This window comes from Drosophila suzukii, chromosome 2L (assembly GCF_043229965.1).
Source record: "Drosophila suzukii chromosome 2L, CBGP_Dsuzu_IsoJpt1.0, whole genome shotgun sequence".
Taxonomy (NCBI): Eukaryota; Metazoa; Arthropoda; class Insecta; order Diptera; family Drosophilidae; genus Drosophila; species Drosophila suzukii.
This window is the reverse complement of record NC_092080.1, coordinates 11,199,134-11,219,791: the sequence shown is the minus strand read 5'-3', so window position 1 is coordinate 11,219,791 and position 20,658 is coordinate 11,199,134. Positions and strand designations below refer to the sequence as shown.

At 39.4% G+C, this 20,658-nt stretch overlaps 2 protein-coding genes across 7 annotated transcripts in view; one reads left to right on the top strand and one right to left on the bottom strand.

Moving 5' to 3' along the window:
* Positions 1-20,658, top strand: part of sick (sickie) — a 172,680-nt gene that overhangs the window by 119,051 nt on the left and 32,971 nt on the right. For 4 of the 6 annotated variants that reach the window (XM_017082734.3, XM_017082695.4, XM_017082726.3 and 1 more), the window contains 4 exons: positions 16,008-16,573; positions 16,633-16,777; positions 17,189-17,491; positions 19,982-20,340. In XM_017082734.3, coding sequence (XP_016938223.3) covers positions 16,008-16,573; positions 16,633-16,777; positions 17,189-17,491; positions 19,982-20,340 — 1,373 coding nt within the window. Of the gene's footprint in view, positions 1-8,129; positions 8,273-16,007; positions 16,574-16,632; positions 16,778-17,188; positions 17,492-17,604; positions 17,632-19,981; positions 20,341-20,658 lie in introns of those variants that run through there. The other 2 variants (XM_017082759.4, XM_017082710.4) reach the window with 2 other exon arrangements.
* LOC108016189 (protein Turandot E-like) lies at positions 2,364-3,123 on the bottom strand. The gene is made up of 2 exons (XM_017082817.4): positions 2,979-3,123; positions 2,364-2,921 (listed from the first exon to the last, which is right to left on the bottom strand). The coding sequence occupies exons 1-2, from the start codon at positions 3,044-3,046 to the stop codon at positions 2,567-2,569; spliced, it is 423 nt and encodes a 140-aa protein (XP_016938306.3). The 5' UTR covers positions 3,047-3,123; the 3' UTR covers positions 2,364-2,566.

The window sequence follows — 20,658 nt, the reverse complement described above, 5'->3', positions numbered from 1 at the left end:
TAGGGTCCCATACTGAAAGCCGTTGGAAAACGGAAAATTCGAACACGAAAATGGGTTAAAAATTGGACCAACGCTTAAAAGAAATATTTTAATGTACAATATTAGAGAATTTCTCCACAAACTCATATAGGTATCCCACATTAAAATCGGGATGTAATAACTCAAGTAATTAAATGTATAAGTGCTGTTAACAATTTACGCTGAACAAAGATCTTCAAAAATGTGGGTGCCACAATCTTTAAAGATTTTTGGTCGTTATAGTGGATGTAGAAATTGGCTTATTGTTAAAATACTTATTCCAAACTTTCTTAAGACAACCATTTACTTTTCGAAGGTTGTTCGCTTACCTCCTCCCACACCAACCTCATTATAATGAGCCTTTATTGGCCATGGGGTTCTTTCGGCCAGCACTCACTTTCTCGCCAGTTTCCAAGTTTCCATGAGTCATCTGAAAGTGGCTTCCAATGGCAGTGTTGCCTCCCGCTGACACCAATGAGTCAACCAGAAATTGCCGTTGTTCGAGTATCGCCTGGTATCGCAGTTCTTTTCCAAGAAGATGAGCCCCGCATTTGCGTTTTGTAAATGTGGCGTGCTCGTCGCTCTTTTGACGCAATAAAGCGGAATTTAAATGGGAGAATTGCCTGGCATACTACGACTTTGACTTCAGGCCTCGATGAACTTTGAATGGTTTTGGGTGACATTTCAGCGGGTTCCATTTCATTTGACACTTTTTTGCTCTGAGCACCACGCACAATTTGGCCACACTTTCGGTGCCGGGGGCAAAAACTGGCAGTCAGTCGAGGGCCTCTCATCAGCCTGTGAAGCAGTTAATTGCGATGGCAGCCACTTGACTACCTTAACAACTTCCTGCAGGATACACAAGAGTATCCACTTCACAAAGGCCAGCCCCGATCCCCAGCTGAAATTTGCCAATTTGCATAAAATCCACTCGATGTCGGCTGCCTGGTCTCAGGACCGCACTCGTGCTGCGGCATGTCAAATGTCATTTACAAATTGTCAATGGCAGGCGACTTGACAATCGACAATGCTCACCTGTCAACAGGAAACGCTTCCCGCACAGGTATTGATTCATCGCACACCCAAAGAAAATCCCCATAGATACCCATCCATCCATGCAGCAATCCCACTTGAGCCTATTCGCCCAGGAAAGTTGGGAATTCCTTTGAAAACCAAGGGTATTTCAAGTTGATTGTGGGGTAGAGGGAAGTGAAAACGATAAGATATTATTATAAAGTGGGTGAAAACAAATATTTTTGCTCCAGAAATATTTTAGCATTGATTTTAATATTATTTTTAGTGTAAACAAGGAACAAATATCAATATTAGACTGGAGTTTTCCTAAATCCTAGTGATACCTTCCACAATAGACACAACAAAGGGAAGTACCAAGGGTATTATAAGCCAGAATCCTCCCTGGGCAGGAACCTCATCCACTTTTAAAAACATATTTGGACGCAATAAAGTTGCATACACTTTAATTTTATTTTTAAATCTTCAACATTGTTTTATAATCTTGGATTCAGGTCAGAAATAATCTTATCTGTATTACCAGATAACCGCTCAATTTCCGACAGCCTGGTTAATGATGCCCAAAAGTTCCAAAAATAGTCCCATAAAAAGCCAGACTCCTCTTTGAACAGGTTGACCAATTGTTGGCTTTTCTTGTCTATACGTCCTTACCAGGCTATCGAAATCTGATTTTTGCTGAGCTGTTAGTTGAAGGCGGTTGGAGTATTTCTCGTAAAATGCAATTAATTCGGGCATATTTTGGTATATAGTTAATTGATTGACCGAGGGATTGTTAAAGATTGCCACTATTTCACGGCCCTTGTTTTTGAATTCATCATCACTTTGGGCATTTCCATTCCCCAAAATGCATCCTAGAACAACCACAAGGCAGCTGAAAACAGGAATATTTAAAACATTTCCAGTATATTATTGGTATATTATTATTATTATAGCTTACCTAATACGCATTGTCGGATTTATCTAGACTCTTGATGAATGACTGTGAACGATTGGCTTAATACTGATAGATTGTACATTCCTCAGCGCTGTATTTATAGGCAGCTTTAGAACTTTCTTTATCAGAAATTCTCATTATCTATGTTTATATAGCTCCTATCTTACCTTTATTCCTTATAAATACATTATTGTCTGTCATATTTTAATATAAACACAGTTATCAATTTTGCACTGGTACTTGAAGCTAAGAAAATTGCAATATTTGTTTTATTTTGTATAATAATAGACATGGCATATTAATCTGTGACCAATAAACTTTCATTATCGTGCTTATTTGTTTTTATTAACCTGTTAGTTTAAACATTTAAGACTTGAAGCAATTTTTTTATAGATTGAACATTTAGATAAAACATTTACAAGAGGTGACCGTATATTGCAGGCGTGGATCTTAAGAAAAAATTTTAGGTAATATTATAAATAAATATAAATTCAATGATTTTGTATGGCAGTCATGTAAATTTGGGGGAATATCGCCAGTTACCATCCCTGCATCCGCGCCTGGTATTTTCTCATATATGATCTATAAGATGGCCTGAGCGATGGCCTTCACAATTTCCGCAATAGCAGGAGCAAAAAGCGGTATTAGGAACCAGAATCCTCCCTGGGACGAAACTCCATCAACTTGCTGAGACTGTTGCGTCCTATACCTCCTTACAATATTGTTGGCATTAGCCCGTTCCTGAGGTGTCAACTGCAGACGATTTGAGTATCTCTGGTAGAAATCAACCAGCGCCGGCAAATTTCGGCCTTTTGTGTATTGGTCGACCGATGGGTTGCCAAATATTGCGATCATTTGTCGGGCCTTGGCCGTAAATTCAGCATCAGTTTGGCCATATCCAGTTCCCAAAAGACATCCAAAAACAACCAGAAGGCAGCTGAAAATAATATTGCGTTATACGACTGGGCTTTTCTTAATTTTAAGCCTGGCTTACCTTAATTGCAATGCAGAATTCATCTTCAAAATTGATGTTTCGCTGTGTACTGTTCGACTGAAACTCATAAGTGATGCACTCAAGGCCTCAGTATTTATAGCGTGTCGAACCGCTTCTTTATCATCTTTGGATGCTGAGGTTAATATTAATTCCGTGGAAGTGATAAGGAGCTTGAGGAATTGCATTTAAATTTATAAATTTAAAAAGAAAATTGTAATCTATATTTCCGGATTTACGAATACAAACAGAATGTGCAGAGATAACAATGCTAATAATTTCTGGGAAAATGTTGGGTGTCGATGAATTTTTGCAAATAACAATTTCATTTGTGCTAAATCTGTAGATGAATATAGTCCAACTAAAAGCCAAGAAAATATTCCCAAATTCCCGCACAAGACCAGCTGTTTTAGAACAAAATTTAATTCTAAAAGTTTACTTTCCATTCCCCCAAGAACTTGTTAAAACGGAGCCTTCGCCCACACATCAACGCATTTCATTAAAAAGCGCCTATGGCCTGTGGATGGGAAATTGAATGAAAATAAGAGTGGCAGAGGCTTTTCCACATTTTCATTAGCTTGTGGTTCTGTCAGCGCGTTTGATCTGTAAAATAAATGCAATGCCATGGGCGGCGGAACGAACTGAGCCCTTGTAAATGGGAACAGCTGTCGCGGAGTTCAAAGGCAGGGGCCCATCGACCCCCTTATCCCATGATAAATAGAAAGTGACCCTGGGACCCTGGAATTTTGAGCCTCGGTCACGTAGTGCAGTTGGAAAATATTTTGTAATTGAATTTTAATGCACGTCGTTGAGCTGGCAACCTGTCGCATTAGTGTCACAGGATTCTCGTTGCCACAGGATTCTCGGCGAGTCCTCGGGTGCAGGGGCTAATCAGTTGCGCCGCAGACACCTGCAGGACATAATTTCCGAAGCCCAACAAGTGAGCCCGGTCTTATGACGCCTCAACATGCGTTGTCTAGCCATGAAAGCCATTTTGAAGCAGGGCGCAGAAATATTTCAACATGGCTGTGGAGGGTCGATGGGTAAAGGAGTAAAACGTGTGGCGATCCAAAGGAAGCAGACAGTTAGGTGCAGGCCAGACAGGATATTCGAAAGGGGCAGGAGAAGCTGGTCAACTGGACGCACATATGGCCATATCCTTCCCCTTCGGACTCCAGCAGTTTTGCTGGCCTGCGGAAATCCCAGGCTACCTTCATTTTATTTAATAAAGTATTTTTCAATTCATTTGATTTATGGCCCAAGCGTGCCGTTTTTACACTATTTACCAGACATGGTAACTGAAAATGTACTTTTATTGCATTTTTTTAAAAGGGAATTGTTCAACATCAATTTGTGAGGAACACGTTGTTAGAAACTTGGCTTTTATATTTATTTTAAAATTTTAAAGATACTTTATGCAGTTGGGAAATTTCTAACGACCACTGCGCCAGGCACAAATTGAAAATAAATTTCGCACTCCACTCTCGTGTCAAATCGGTCCCACCACAACATTATGCCTGCAAATTGTTTTCATTAATTCAATCCGAAATTCAGTGAACCAAGGCCCGGGGTCTAAAAATGTTTCCTGACCGGGCATTTCCACCTGTCTGCTGTCCACTCGAGTGTTCAATGGCAAACTGACCCTCCGCCGCCTCGATTTGATACGCTTTATTTGGGCCCAATTTTTTCTGACACTTATTTTCCCTTTTTTTTTTAGTTGACCCCCGAGCTTCGAGATGGGTTAAATGAACCGAACATTTTTGGGGTATTCAATTTGTTTGGACGTCCTTTCGCATTAATGCGTGATGCCACATGTGAGGCATTAGAAGCATATTTTATTTATTTAAGTGGCTAAAAAAAGGCGAATTTCTCTCTGAATTCTCGAAATCTCTGAATTTTTTTTAACATATAATATAAATGCAATTTACATATTTACATTTGTATTATTTAATTGCAATTTTGTAATAAAAATGAGAATGTAACGTAACACTTTTAGGGCTGTTTTGTCGTCCGCCCAGCAAATTACAATTTTAATTTAATTTAATTTAAAAATTAAAATTTTTGTAGGCAGCACATCGGTCTATTGTGGCGCCATCTACCGGCGTTTGACAAAACCACAAATTGTACTTGTACTCTACATGCAAACACTTACTCTGTGTAAACTTACATGCTGGTTCAAGTCCAGGGTTAATCACAGTGTAGGCGGCGAATTCGAAGGAGACAGCAAATTTAAATTAAGTGGAGCGAATTCGAACGACATGAAGCGAATTTAACGAAAAATTATTATTTAAGGCAAACTTCTTGGTTTCTTCAGAAAAGTAATATTAAAATCTATTTTGTAAAACATGCTGACAAAACTTATTTTAAAAAAATATGAAAGCTTTATTTTGTTCAAAATTATTCCCAATTAAAAAAGTTATACACCAATATTCTGTTCAATAATTTAATTTTTTACACACCACGATTGTTTTTTTTAGTTTATGATAATAGTTTTAGTTTATCTCAATTGCATTATGTAAAACGTAATACAGCGAATTGCTTGCCTCTTAAAACAAAATTGCAACAGTTGTCAGGCTTAGCAAATCAGAAACCAGTTGCAGATTTCCGTATGCCAGAAAATCAAATAGGAAAAACTGCAGTCGCTGTGGCTCTAGTAACTATTTTTTATCCAACCTCACCCACGGCATGTGCCGAGCAATTAAAAGCAACTCAAAGCGTGTGGCAAGGCAATCGTAAGCCTTTAAGCCATAACTGACCTTTCCACAAACAAAGTTGCGCATGTATACTTGTATCTGTTGTGGCTCAGACATGTCCAACGGCGGCTGAGACTCGGATTTTGCCTTAATCGTTTTCCAATAGCTTTGCAATAGCTGCAAGATATTTATCTCAATTATTATTTAAGGCCGCAAGAAGCATTTTTGATTATATTCTTTGAAAGAGCTGGTTTTAATTGACTGGTTGTCTAGGAAATTTCCAAGAAATTTATCAAGTTATTGTTTGCTGATATGCTCCAAATATTTCTAAAATTAAAAAAGAATTTCTTCTTTTTATTTGGAAAAGATAAATTGCTAAATTTCTTCTTATTTTCATAAATCCACTTCCTTTAATTTATTAGGAAGAAAGACAGCTGTGACCTTCCACCCATTGTAATTAATATTTTTCCAGTGCAAATCAATGATTTACTGACTGATTGGTATCCCCCTTAAAAGCACTGTTTTCGCAAACGCTTCGAGAAGATGAATGAGCTCTGGAAAAATAATGAAAGGCAATAATAATGCTATGTGTACATATGGTGCTTGGATAGCGCTGTCAATTAATGAATTTCCATCGTCGCACACAAGATTTTTAGCAACTTGCCAGCCAATCAAGTTTCGCTTTTCATTCACCAAACACTTGTAAACATTTTGCATTTTTTTTTATCGTTTATTGCAATAGCACATAACCAGCCCGCCCTTGGCTCAATTATTTTTGGAGTTTAAACCGGGCCGACAAACGCCCAAACAGTGCGAAACGAGTTTCAGTTTTTGGCCGCTGAAATAAGAGTAAATGCGAATTGAATTTCGAACTTGAAGATACTCTCTTAAACGCACAGCTGTATTTTTCTCTCTCCCCACTGAATTGTGGCCAAAAGACATTTGTTGCTTTGGCAGACAGTTTGGCTGGGAGTGGAAGTGGGTGTGGGTGGATCTGAGTGAGAGAACTACCCCCACAATCAACCCACTGGGCTGTCGGAAATTCCCTTACTCTACACCCGACCATGATTCATATCATATGGTGGGACTTAGGACCGAGAACTCAGAACTCGGGGAGTCAGGACTCAGGACAAAGCCAAAAAAAAGGAAAAGAAAAGCGCCAAAGTACGACTAAAGCAAAAATATGTAAGACCGCTTTTTATATGCACGTACTAGGGAACCATAAACCCGAATAACTGTCGTCCAAACAGAAAGGAATATGACTGTTTTATTAGAAGCTTATATTCTTCTGACTCTTGGAAGCTGTTTATTCATAGTGTTTGGCTTAGAAATTACTAAAAATTCTTATTAACCATTTTCAATATTTATTATAATAATACTTTACTTTCAAAACAAGGAGTTCTTTCATAATAAAGTACTCTTTATTTTAATAAACCGATGATGTCCAAAAAAATACCAAATTATATTTCTTTATATTTATAAAAGGATTTTCTCAAGAAAGCCCAAAGTACAAAATGGAATATGGCTCCTTTAAAATTAAGTACACTCTATTTTAATATACCGATGATGTCCAAAAAATACCTAATATTTTTATTAATGCTGTGTGAAAAGTCCTTCATTTCTTTATATTTATAAAACAATTTTATCAAGAAAGCCCAAAGTAAAATGGTTCTTTTAGAATTACGTATACTTTATTTTAACAAACCGATGCTGTCAAAAAAATACCCAATATTATTATTAATGCTGTGTGAAAAGTCCGCCATTTCTTTATATTTATCTAACGATTTTCTTGAGAAAGCTCAATAAATTTCAATCGCCAAATGACAGCTGGGGAATCATGTTACCAACTTTACCCGAACTTCCATTTCGGCAAACTTTCTACCCACCGCCACATCCGATTCCCCCTTTTTTCTGTTTTAGAACCGCCTTGGTAAATTATCATGAGTCGGGGCTGCTTAACTATTAAACAAGTGCGTGGCCAAGAGAGCACAAAAAATACGCCCAAAGCGCCGAAACTTCGTAGTTGCAAAAAGACAGGTATATATAAATACTGTGCCATTCAGGTGGGCAGGTGTCTTGAGTTCGACTGGCGTTGCATGTCAGAAAACCTTTTACTTTCAACACATAACGCCGACAGGCAGCAGGCCAGAGTTCTCTTAACCGCGTTGGTTCTCTTTATAACGCTCTTAAGTTGGCATTTTCGAATTTTCCCTGCTTTTCGAACTTTGGCTTTTCCACGCCAGAACTGAAGAGCAACCCCAGAAACGCATTTGAACACTCGGTCTTTGCGGTTGCCACATGAAAATGCTGCGGCAGAAGCGGAAAAACAGCGTGGTTATCAAAGATATTTGATTTTAGTAAATATTTAAAAATATATATTAAAAATAAAAAATATAGTTGAAAAAAGATAATTAAGATTTAAATTATTCCCAGAGTTATTTGATAACTCATAATGAAAATATTCAAGTGAGTGCGGTTTATTTCGAGTGCTGGAAAAACAAAACGTTTTCCTATGAGCTGCGAGTGCTTGCATACTTTTCGGCGTGCGGATAACAATGTTTATGGAGTGAAAACTTTTCCAATATTTGCCAACATCAGATAAAGGTAAATGTGTTTAATTAACATGTCCCAATCTGGATGCAACCCTTGGAGGAGCGCGGGTGTCAATCACCTGCCCCCGGGGCATTAAACCCTCGGACCGCCTGTGACTTCCATTCGAACTCCCTACTTTGTTTACCCAGTGCTCGTGTGTGTGTTCTCTGGTGTTTGTCCTTCTGTTTGGCCAGGTCGTATGCAAAGGGGGTCATAAAAAAGCAGGGGGAACCCCGGGCAAAGGTAAACAAACACGAGGGCAAGAGCTTGCTCACATTTTCCCACACGTAGCCCTAATCAATTTACTAGCTCTGTCCATCAGCCGTCTATCAATTTCAACAATTACTTCAAATGTCAGACATTCCATGAATGCATATTCCAAACCATAAATCTTAAAAAGGGAAAAAATAGGGGCGAAATATAAAAGTCATCCCACATGTACTCCAAAAAGGACGACAGCAACAACAGCAACAGGCAGAAGGCGGTGTGTATCCTTTGGAGGACCAGCTTTTCCACCTCGCATCCCCACGAATGGCTTAGCCAAATTGTTTCTGTGCTCGGCTTTAGCTGGAATTTACAATGAGCTAAGCGGCTTTCGAGGCACGCCTGCATGGGGTCCGAAGAACACCCGGCCACCGCAGAGGGTTAAGCGGTCTAAGCCCGCTCAAGCGCCATGTGGTAGTGGTGCTCAGGGGTTGGGAAAGGGGGTTAACATCCCGAATCAGTTGCAAAACTGAACTGGAGTCAGTTAAATCAGCATAAGCCCGGTAATTTGGGAGTGGCTTCTGAGTGCAGTGGAACTCAACCGAAATATATATCTTTATTTATTCATAAGTTCGCTTTTCTACCTTTTCCCACAAAAAAATGGTAGTATATATACACAAAATAAAAAAAAAACACTTGTTGATCTTATGTTCCAATCAAATTGACCGCCAAAATGAACTATTTTACCTTAAAATTCTCAAGTCTGCAATATTTTGTTGTCCTTGTTTTATATTATCTTTATTTATTTGCTGATATCATGTCTTATTTTCCTTTGTTCAAGGACTCTCCCTTTCATACCCAATTCTCCTATACCAACCTCAAAACATTCTATCCTTTCTTAAAGACCAACAATCTGATCCACACTCCCCTGTTAAGTTCATGAAAGTGCAATGAACTTCGGAAAACGTGGGGGCTAAGTTTCCTTTAATTTTGTTTTCCCCGGCATGCCAACCCTCGTGCTAGGTGAAATGGCACTTAATTTAATGTTAAATTTATGTAAGACAGTCGGAGGCTAATAAAAACGCCTCAAATGCCGGGCTGGAATATATAAAACTTTTATATCGGACAGCAAAAGGAAGAGATTCACACTATTTAAGCATGGAAAGGGGCCAGAGGAAGGACACAGGAATCCAGGAGCCCGGGAATCGAGGGGGTAAAAGGCCAGGACGGCTCCATAAAATGGGCTAAACGAGTTGGCCTAAAAACGCCAGAAGTTTGCCGCAGTGGAAACTGTCAAGTGGCGAACCAAAAACAATACCGCAACGTAAACCCCACTTTGCATGATTTAGGGTCATAGGAAAAATGGCAATATACCTGGGCTGAGGAACTTATCGAATCGCCCATTTACCACTTATCCGGCTGCTTATCCAGGACTCACACACATTTGGCCAGTCAATTATGTGGCTGGTCGGGGAGGTGTGTCCTTTGTATGGAAAATCGATGGCAAAATGTGATTAGCAACACAAAATTAGTTGCCAGGGAAGTGGGCGATCGAAGAGGGCGTGTCATATGCGTGTCCTCTTCCTTTAAGGATCCAACTGACTGACAAGCGGAGCAAGCAAACTAACTAACTTAACAAATGAGTTTATTAATGAGCAAACTAAGTAGCATGCTAGGTGGAATTGTGGGCTGAAATGGTCCTTATGTTGTATAATTAAAACCGAAAAGGGGTGGGTAAGACCTCACCCGAAATTCAAATCGAAAACTTGGGATTTTCAGCTAACATAGAATATCAAGACTTCACCCTGTTATTAACTTTAACTTTCCCCAGACATTACTCTCTGTCTGCTATTTTATATATATTTAGTTTTTCCTATTCCCTCACTCAATTGTTAAGGAAAAGAAGGGAAAAGTCAACATGGATTTGGCCAAAGGTTTCTGTCTCTCTAATTTCCGGTTTTTATCATGTTTCCCCACTCGTTTTGCCCAGTCTCTTGTTTGTCTGTAATTTGTAGCTTTTTTAATTAAAATGTGCAACCAGAAGCGCAACTCCCTTTTATTCTGGAGAAACCAAGAAAAGGACTAGCCAGGACCTAGCCGAGGTATTAAGTTTTTGTTTAGCATATTAACAAAGTTTTGTGCTTAATTTAATTTGCATTCGTTTGTCGCTTCCATTCGAGGCATCTCTTGAACTTCAAAGCTATTGGGCAAGAATTTTTCTTTGCCAGAAAACTTGTGTAAAAAGTTGGGCTCCTGAGTGGTGTGGCATCCAAGGTTTTACCGCCCTTGAAGGCTGTTTCGTCTTACCGACTGGACGCATTTTCCTTGCCGCCATAATTTATGACCCACAGTCGGTCGAGTATCGTAAAAGGCAAACAATTGCTTTGGGGAAATGCTCCCTGTCGGTTGCATAATTGATGTGGGCCTGCTCGCACGAGTCTGCAATTCTTTTTGCTACCCAGTAATCGGGGGTAGTATGGGATAATGGAGTTGGTAGAGGAAAATGCTAGCATATGCAAACTATTTAGATGAATTTCCACATTTTTGAGCCTAACATGGATGCATTTTACTTATCATATTAGACCTAAAACCATTAAATATGTTACAAACTTATTATTACAGCAAATCAAAAGTTCTTTGATGAATATATTTTTAATTTTTTGAAAGATCCCTAATACAAATACTAATAATACATCCTATGTGAATATTACTACCAAATTTTGTAGTTGTTTTATTCATAAAAAATGTAAAATATATATACCCAATGCTTTGAAAACTCTTCTAAAAAAGTTTTCTCTTTGATACTGAGTTCCCTGTACCGCGTAGCAAATCCTCCATTATATCCTTGACACAGTCCACTTTTTCGCCTTGTTTCGAGTGCTGGCTGCTTTTAGGCGCCTTTTTGCCTTGTTTGCTGCCATTTGCAAGGCCATCGCGGAATAGAAACATAGCTGGGAGGAACTCGGTTGAAGGTTGCGTGCCAACTCATCTCGGTAGGGCTTCTAGAGAACCAGTAGAACCAACAGAACCACCCACATTCCGGCCCACATGTTCGACACTTTTATTAATGCGCTTGTAACGCCCGTAAAGCTGTCAGAATTCCATTCACAGAATGCTATCGTGTTCGGTGGAAAAGGAAGGAAAACGCGTAGCATTGTTTGCCATTTCCTTAGCCGATAAGTCGGAATACTTTGTTGCCAACGCTTGTTGCTTTCTTACTGCCTGCTGACAGTTTTAATAAATGAAAAGGACACAGGGATTGCAGGATTCAAAGGGCTCCGAGGCCAGAGTATTGAATATTTAACAGGAGAAAAGTAAAATCATGGCATAGAAACGAAAATAGATCCATTTGGTCCATTATTTAATTTCCCTTTTATGCAGGAAATAATGTGACTGATTATTTACAACCTTCAAAGAAAAGTTATCCATTGAATCGGCTTTTATTTCTAAAGCAAGCTTTTTAATTAGCATTTCCGCACAGCAGTCATTACCACTTTTTCTTCGCTTTTCCTAGTCCTGCTCATCATCATTAGTCACTTTCGCCTGTGCATATATTTAAACAAGCACAAATGCCTCCGTGAATTAGGGTCACTAATTTTTGTCAAGGACCTGAATTCCACGCCTAATTATCTACATAAAAACCCATACCACTTGAGCGCATTTGAGCGCCAACTGTCAATTAAAAGCAGCAATTACGCCAATGTGTTGCCACCTCTAAAAGCAAAACCCCCTTGGCAAAACAGGGCCCAAAGAGGCTTTCTCATTTAAATTGAACACGTGCTTTTGGTCAGGGAATAAATTAGCGCGACTAAATTAAAAACTACACGAAAACACAGACCCCCCATCCCCCAAAATTTAAATAGACCGACAGCAAAGCGCAGAGAGGACCGCTTGTTTATGGCTTTTCACTTTGTTTTTCCGTCCTGGTTGTGGGCTCTACTCGACTCCCATGCAAATTACATTTTGTGCACGGAATTAGGAAACTCCAGCGAAATAAAATGGCCGAAAAATGGTAGAGGACATGGAACCAGCTCGGCGCAGACATGCATGGAATTTCATTTCTGCACTCTCGCCTGGGGGAGGCATTTATTTTCTGGCAATATATACCATATATATGGTCTATGGGCCACATGTGTGTGGGACCCAAAAACTAAAGTCCGTGCCCTGACATCGATGCAAAGTTCTGAAATGGAAGGATGCCATTTAGGAGATGGCACAAGGCACGAGGTTTTCCCACGCCAAGCGCAATGAACGATGATGTTTTTATTTTAAACATTCGAGGTTGATGGAGGAACGTGAAGGCGATGACAGGAAAAAAGCTTATGGGTATGGATTTAACAATTGTTAAACAAAAAAAAACCTTTAAAATCGTATTCGAAGTTTATATAAAATATATATCACTTAAATCCCCCTCGATTTTTAACTTCTTTTTATGTCATGCCCAGTGAACTGATTCTTTAGCAACTGCCATTGACAAATATTGCGTACTTAGTGCCTGGTAATGATGGTTTAGCCAATAAAAAAAATGCTCAAAAGTCACCTTCTATTGGAAAAATACTCTCAAACTTTTCTGCTCTTTCAAAGGGTATTTCTTATTATTTCAGTTGCTTCTCAATCTGTAAAAAAATTGTATAAGTATGAGTTTTGACAAAAATATATATAAATTTTATATTTTAAATATCCCTTTTTATGTTTAAGCATATCTTTATTTAAAAAATTCACTAAAAGTGTATAAAAACTTCGGCTTTAAGCTTTCAATTCCCTTTTTCATTTCACATAATGGCTATAAATCCGCTTTCCTTTTGCTCCTTCTGAATTCCCTGCTTATGACGTCTGTTCCGGAATTGGTGAGCATTTTGTGTGTGTGCCAGTTCCCAATTTTTTCCAACCGTCCGCAAAAAATGTATGCGCACTTTTTTGCAGAATCTTGGGGGAGAAAAAAATGGAAGAATAATGCTTCCACTGCAAAGGCTCCTGTGGCTCTGCGTCATTTGTTTCGCGTTTGCCATGCCATTGAAACAGGAATTTAAGCTGAAAGAAGCACAAGGTTTTCAGTCCCCATTCGAATATTTAATTTCATTCAATAATTTATAAGTTATTTGGTGCATGTAAAATGTCAATAGCAGCAAAATATAATCGTTGGATTGTCACAGAATATAGAATAATGGTATACAAACAAACCCTGTGAATAAAGAGTTGTACAAAGCAGAATTGTAGTGTGATTGCCAAACAATAGATTCAATTTATGTATACAAGCGTCTGTATTAAATGAAATTGAATTTAAGGTGGTGCGGTCATTTCTCTATTGATTTCACCCACTTGCGGTTCAGAAGGCATCGTGGGTCATTTGACCAACTACATGGTGATACGGCCATCGTTATTGATTTTTCCTTCCAGCCCACATACCTTTTCCCCCCACCGGCTTATGCATATTGAGTGCGCGACAATTTATGAGCTTTATGTGTCACTTCTGATGCCACTTTCACTGGCATTTTCCGCCCACACTTAACCCACCCAGAACGCCTCACATTCACACAGACAGTCACGCATTCTTCGAGGGTATGACGACCCAGGGAACCCAACCAAATGGACGTCTCAGTTACAGGCAGAATGTTGTTTTTGGTCCCCTCCAGTCTATGGCATATCTAAACTGTAATTGCTTGCCTGGGTGTAGTTGGGTTTTACGACCCACACAGCTGCTTTTTTCACTCCCACCGCTTCTATTTCATTTAATGCTGCCCCAAATCATAGCATACATTTCAGGATTTCAGCACTTTAGTCGCCTCAGGATCCGCTGTGAAACGCAACACCAATTAGTTAATTTATTGGTGCCAGCTTTCCCCTTTGTTGTGCAATCAAATCCAAATCTAAATTGGTAGTTGGTTTAAATGGATATAATTTGGCTTGATGCCGGCGGCAGAAGCCACATGAAAATATTGTGTATTCTGATATTCTATCTTTGCAAAATGGCTTTGGCATTCCGTTTTGCATTGTGGCAGGATTTTAGATTTTATTAAAATTGCAATAAGATAAAAGACCAGAATATATTAGCACAAATTTATCTATATTATTTCTTTTTATGGAAATCAAAACTTAAAGCACAAACGTTGCTTCAACTAATAAATATATGAACGCTTTAACAGAGGGTTTGGTATTTATTTTATGATTTATGTGTCAAATACTAATCTTTATGAATGCTTATTGCTAGTACTTTTATAATAATACATTGCAAATCCAGAAAGCAAACCTAAGTTTTCATTTTTCACTTTTAAATTCAGGTTTCTCCCTAACTTTGCACCTTAAAAATAACCCCTTTTTATTAAAGTTCCAGGAGCTTAAGTACTCACGTACGTATGCTATTAGTGCTCTCAGCAGAAACGTTTCTGCCAACAAGCTGCTATCCCCATAAATAAACAACATTATTTATCGGAGCACGGACACGCCCAATTAGTTTTGATATATGCGATTTAGGGAGGAGTGGTATTGCCCACTAGCAAAGCAGCTTGGTTTAGACATGCAATTTTCCGGCTGACTCTTGACTGGGCGGGATTCTTCGGAGCCCCAGCCGGAATATCTTTTGTCATTTTAATTGAAAATTGTAGCCGTTCGCCGAGACAATCCCTTCTCTCTGCTCGCCCGAAACACCTCTTTCGTTAGCCACTTGCCAATTGTATTTGCGGATTGTCTGTCAGCCATTTCAGCTCAGGTCTTTTGTTCGCCTTTGTCTCTGCCGGATTTCTTGACTTCTCGTCGTTTGAATGCCGTTTGTTTGCCCGCTGATTTTGGCCATTGTTTGACAATTTTACTCTTGAATGGACTTTTGATGTGTACATTATATGGGAATATTTCATAGTACCTATATATAAAATATATACAAAATTTAAGGCGTTGACTTGCATAAATTATCCACGGAATTTAATGGCAGAACGTAAATTTATCAGGAAGTCAATGCGGCGTATACTTAACTTGTTCAGTGTTCACCCTTAAAAGCTTCGTTTTAAGCTGCTGGTTTTTCCGTTTAACGAGCTGCTGGGTAATTAGCGCCTTTAAATTACTGCTTATACTTTTTTATTTATGAAGGAAAACAGTTGCCTTGGGATATTTTTAAAAGCGGTAGTATTTAAAGGAACATACCAATGCCTTTTATGCATTTTTAAAATTTTGCAGCTTTAATAACTAGACTTTTAGATATTAAACTATCAAGGCACCATAAAAACATTATAGAACTTTTAAACACAGAAAACCCCTTTGTTTTGAGCTTCTAAAATCTCAAAGCTCCTAACTATCAAGGTAGCTTAACATCATTTTAGAACTGTAGTTAGAATTTTTAGTAGGAAATTGAGTTTACTTAAAAAGCTGATACATACATATATGAATAAATAATGATATATATATACAAATAAATAAATACATTTTTGTCATGAAAGATTGAGGGTGAAATATTAAAAAAGGTTCAGGGGGAAATATTGGAACAAATAAATATTTATACTTTTGTACACATTGCATTTTAAACTAATTTTTCAATTTTCCCTTATCATTTTAGTATTCGCAACAGTCGCGGCTCTTTGGATAGCATCGGAACCACCGCGAACGGCAGCTCAGCGGCCAGTCAGGCCAGCTCCAGCGGCGGCTCCACCACCACCCACGCCCACAACAACAATAACAACAACAACAATAACGGAGGCGGCGGTAAAATGGATGGCAGTCCCCATCATCGACCAGGATCTCGAAATGGACGCGATAATTGGAGCAAAATGCCGGAACCGCTCAACGGAGCTCCGAAGGGGGAGAAGTCGGAGAAGTCCTCCCCCTCTCGTCGCAGCTTGGGCGGAGGCGGTGGTGGAAGTGGCAGCTCCTCCAAGCAGGGATCCCCCTCCTCCTCGTCGCGCACCAAGGGCGTGCCGCCCAGCTTTGGCTATGTGAAGCGGGCCAATGGCAGCATCACCTCGACCGCCGAGCAGCAGAACATCGCCATGATGATGGCCGCCGGTGGGGTGGCGGCCAACGGAATGCCCTGCGGCCGTACCGCTCATGTATCGGCGGTTCCGAGGACCGCTAGCGGTCGCAAAGTTGCCGGCGGTACTCAAACTTTGCCCAATGACATGAACAGTGAGTGCAAAAAACGAATCATTTTAGAGAGTTACTAATGATGGTTATGGTTTTTTCAGAGCTTCCCCCGAATACCCAGCATCGGAGCTTTTCCCTAACCGGACCAACTGCCACCCAATTGAGCCAGTCCATCAGGGAGCGTCTGGCCACAGGATCGCATAGTCTGCCGAAACCCGGTAGTGACTTGCACGTATTTCAGCACAGGTATGTATTTAAATTATATTAAACTCCCATGCCCGATTTCTCAATGTCAGGATAGGGCTCTTGATAAAGTTAACATGATGTTAGAAAGTTCGGAAAAAACAATTCTTTTACTCAGTTCGTTTACTCTAAGGACCGATTTCTTAATGTCAGTTTAGAGTTCTTGTTTATTATATGGCAAATAAAGTTAACATGAAGTTAGGTAGTTCGGAAGGAAAAATTCGTTTTCTCATTGTGATGTTAATTTATCACAAAATTCAGTCGATATAATATTATGAAGCTTATATTCGTAAATTTAACTTTATTCAATAAAGTTAGTCAATATGACATTGAGAAATCGGATCTTAGAGTAGTATAACATAATATAATCGTATTATAAACTATTTTAAAATTTATATTTAATTTTCCTACCAGAATCTCCAATCGCGGAGGAGTCCGTCACGATGGATCGCTCTCTGATACGCAAACCTACGCGGAGGTCAAGCCAGAATATAGCTCGTACGCCATGTGGCTGAAGCACAGCAATACGGCCGGAAGTCGCTTGTCCGACGGTGAGTCCGTCGAGCAGCTGCAGATCGGGTCACCGGCGATGACCCGACATGGCCACAAGATGATACACCAGCGATCGGGAGCACCGGGTCAGATGGCGGGTCAAATGTCGGGCAACGAGTCGCCCTATGTGCAAAGTCCGCGCATGAACCGCAGCAATAGCATAAGGTTGGTATATATTCTTCGCCCAAATTTTTATCTTTTCCCTTCCTGCATGTATGTACCTATCTTTATCTCTATTTTTCTCTCTTCCCTCTGTAAATATGGTTATCCTTGAAAAGCTACTTGAAAGAACGGACATATCCAAGGTGACCACAGAGTTTCAGCACAATATTTCTGCATCTCATCTACGAAACTTTGTTGAACTTTTATCTTTTGCCATCACACTTGCCACAAGCAATGTGCCTCAGTTTTGTCACTTTTGTCAGCATTTTTCATTTTACATGTTGCATGATTATCATTTATGAACAGCACATGTTCGGGGAACAGTTTGAGTCTGCTTCAAAGTATTCTTTCACGAATTTGCATTTTCTTTAATACAAAGTCACCCATTACAATGTCATCCTATGTTATTTGCTCACCCATGAAATTCTGGAATATGGAACCAAAAGTAACAGCCGTATTTTAAAATATTATTTATAATTTCTCAAACAAATCCACCATCGGTTTATATATCTTCAATGGCCTTGCATTGGTTTATAAATCTCCAAAGGCCTTGAAATCTTAATTTAATAATACCTGATATATTTTATATAGTTTTTCTCTCTGCTCTGTTCTTTTAAAAAAAACCATTATCATAAACGACCCATTTTTTCTGTCTGTCATCTGTATTTCATTTTTACCCTCTCCTTTAAATATGCAAACAGCTTTTGGTTTTTCTGTTTTTCTGTGGGTAAAAGCCAACCGAAGTCACCTTCGGCTTGTAGCCTCCTGTCGCCAGGACATATGCTTGTTTTCCACATGTATCGCTGTGCAAACTTTAAAGATTCACTTAAAACCAAAAAAGTTCAGAATGTAGACACGCCCAGTTATTTAAAGGGCAGAGTTTTCTGATGCTTGGGTGCGGGTGAGCAGGTTGTCGCCCACGGACAATGTGAAAGCTCTTTGGGAAAACAAGTTGGGAAAACCGTTCACAAAAAATATAAAAAAATGCCAAATGGCAAATGGAAAACGTAAAAAAACAAAGAGTGGCCTGCTAGCTCGGAGGTGTTGTAGATGGTCAGATTATTATTTGACATGTCAATAGGTTTGTAAACCCCTGACATGGCAAGGGTGCAGATGAAATGAAGTTCCCTTCTTTTTTTTATGCTTCGTCAGCGAGTTTTCGACTGAAGTTGTCGACGGTCAAGTGGTTCATTAAAAAGTGTTCCACACAGAAATGCAGAAAATTGGTTGGAAAAGTTGGGAAAGCAGCGCTGCGAAAATGGGAAAAGTTCAAGTAAAGTAAAGAGCAAACTTACAACTATGTTGTAAAATTCAAAATATATGATATATAAAAGTTAATGAATTTTGTAAAGTGAAAGTATTATTTTACACCATAAAAGAAAACATATAAAAGTTGGTAATTCATTTAATAACAAGTTCTGTACACATTTCCTGCTATGAATGTTAAAGAATCATATTTATAGCTCTTTTACTATTCCCTTAAATAAGTCAGATATTTAGACACTTTCTGAAATCCTTTCCTTCCCCCACTCGGATGCCCCAAATCTGCTTTCTCCGCTTATGTGTGCCAGGCTCTTGCTTTCAATGCTTCGACATCAATTATGCAATAGGAAGTGTGGAAGGGATTGTGTCAGGGGAAGTGGAAACCCTTGAAACCAGTTCGGTGGCTTGTTATCAAATTTTACAGTGCCGTACACACAGCCAAAGTTTGTGGCAAATAGCCCCGGAGAAAACCGACAGCTCTCGCCACCAAAAGCAAACAACAGAACCCCACACACACACACCGAAAGGGGGGCACACATGACGTATACGTAATATTAGATTTGCATGCAAAATGCCATTAATGTCACAGTTATCAGAGCGGCGCTAGTGGACAATACAGGATGGAATGGACCCCGATCCTTTCTCCCCTTTTCTCCATCCTGTATTCTGTATCCTGAATCCGTTTTCCGTTTTGTGGAGCGGTCATTGTGTGGGCTTCTAGAAATCTGTGCATTTTATGACAATTTGTCTGGGGACTTAAACGCAACCATGGCTCCTCCACCCAGGACCCTTATCATTCAGAAACACAGTGCCCGCACCACTGGCCACATCCAATTTGTAACAGAATTAAATGGAAATGTGGGCGTTTTCGAGGTGCCCAGAAGTGTTCGGATTTCATAATGAAATTGGCCTCATTCAGTTGACAAACGCAACGGAAATTTGCAACTGTCTGACCACATTTACTCGTCCATCAGAGACATAACTGAAAAGAGATGTAATTGAAACGGTGATGAATATTGCCTGACTGACATGGTATATATTTTTTAAATATTTTCTTTAATTTTCCATGTTATTAGCTGTGATTTCATATAATTTCTTTATTGATTTTGGTTTTAACATATTCTTATTAAACAAAAGCTTCATCTTGCTCCATTTCATTGCCTCATAATCACGCACTCATTCAATGTCAAGTTAGAAACGCCGCACGAAACTAATGATATTCCATTTCAGATCCACGAAATCCGAGAAGATGTATCCCTCGATGCTGAGCCGTGGCGGCGAGGTAGAAATCGAGCCCTACTACTGCCTGCCCGTGGGTACCAATGGGGTTCTCACGGCCCAAATGGCGGCTGCAATGGCGGCTCAATCGCAGGCGGCCCAGGGAAATTCCGGAGTGGGCGTCAATGTGGGGGGCGTGGCCTGGAGCCAGCCCACTTCGCCCACTCCGCTCAACCGCGGTCCCTTCACAGCAGCCGCAGCTGCCTCGGTTCTATCGCCCACCCATGGTTCAACCTCGGCCGCAGGACTCGGAGGAGCAGGTGGTGCCATGGTCGGACATCGGCTCACATATCCCAAGAAGAATGACGAAGGTGAGAATTGGCAATGCACTTTAAAAAAAAGGTTTAAGCGATGAAACTACAAAATTTAAAATTAAAAAGCTCTAGGGCTTAAAGAAACAAGCTCTTATAATATGGTTATAATAATACATTTATTATCAAGAACTTTTATAATATTAAATTATTTTATTTATATTAATAAACTCCTAAGAAATTAATTAGTAATTAATTATTAGTAAATATATGTGCATACTTTTTAAAATTTAAAATTGCTTTCTTTACATTTTCATAAATGAAATTCGTATAGGATTGTATTAGATCAATTAATGGTTATTTTTTATTAAATTGTAT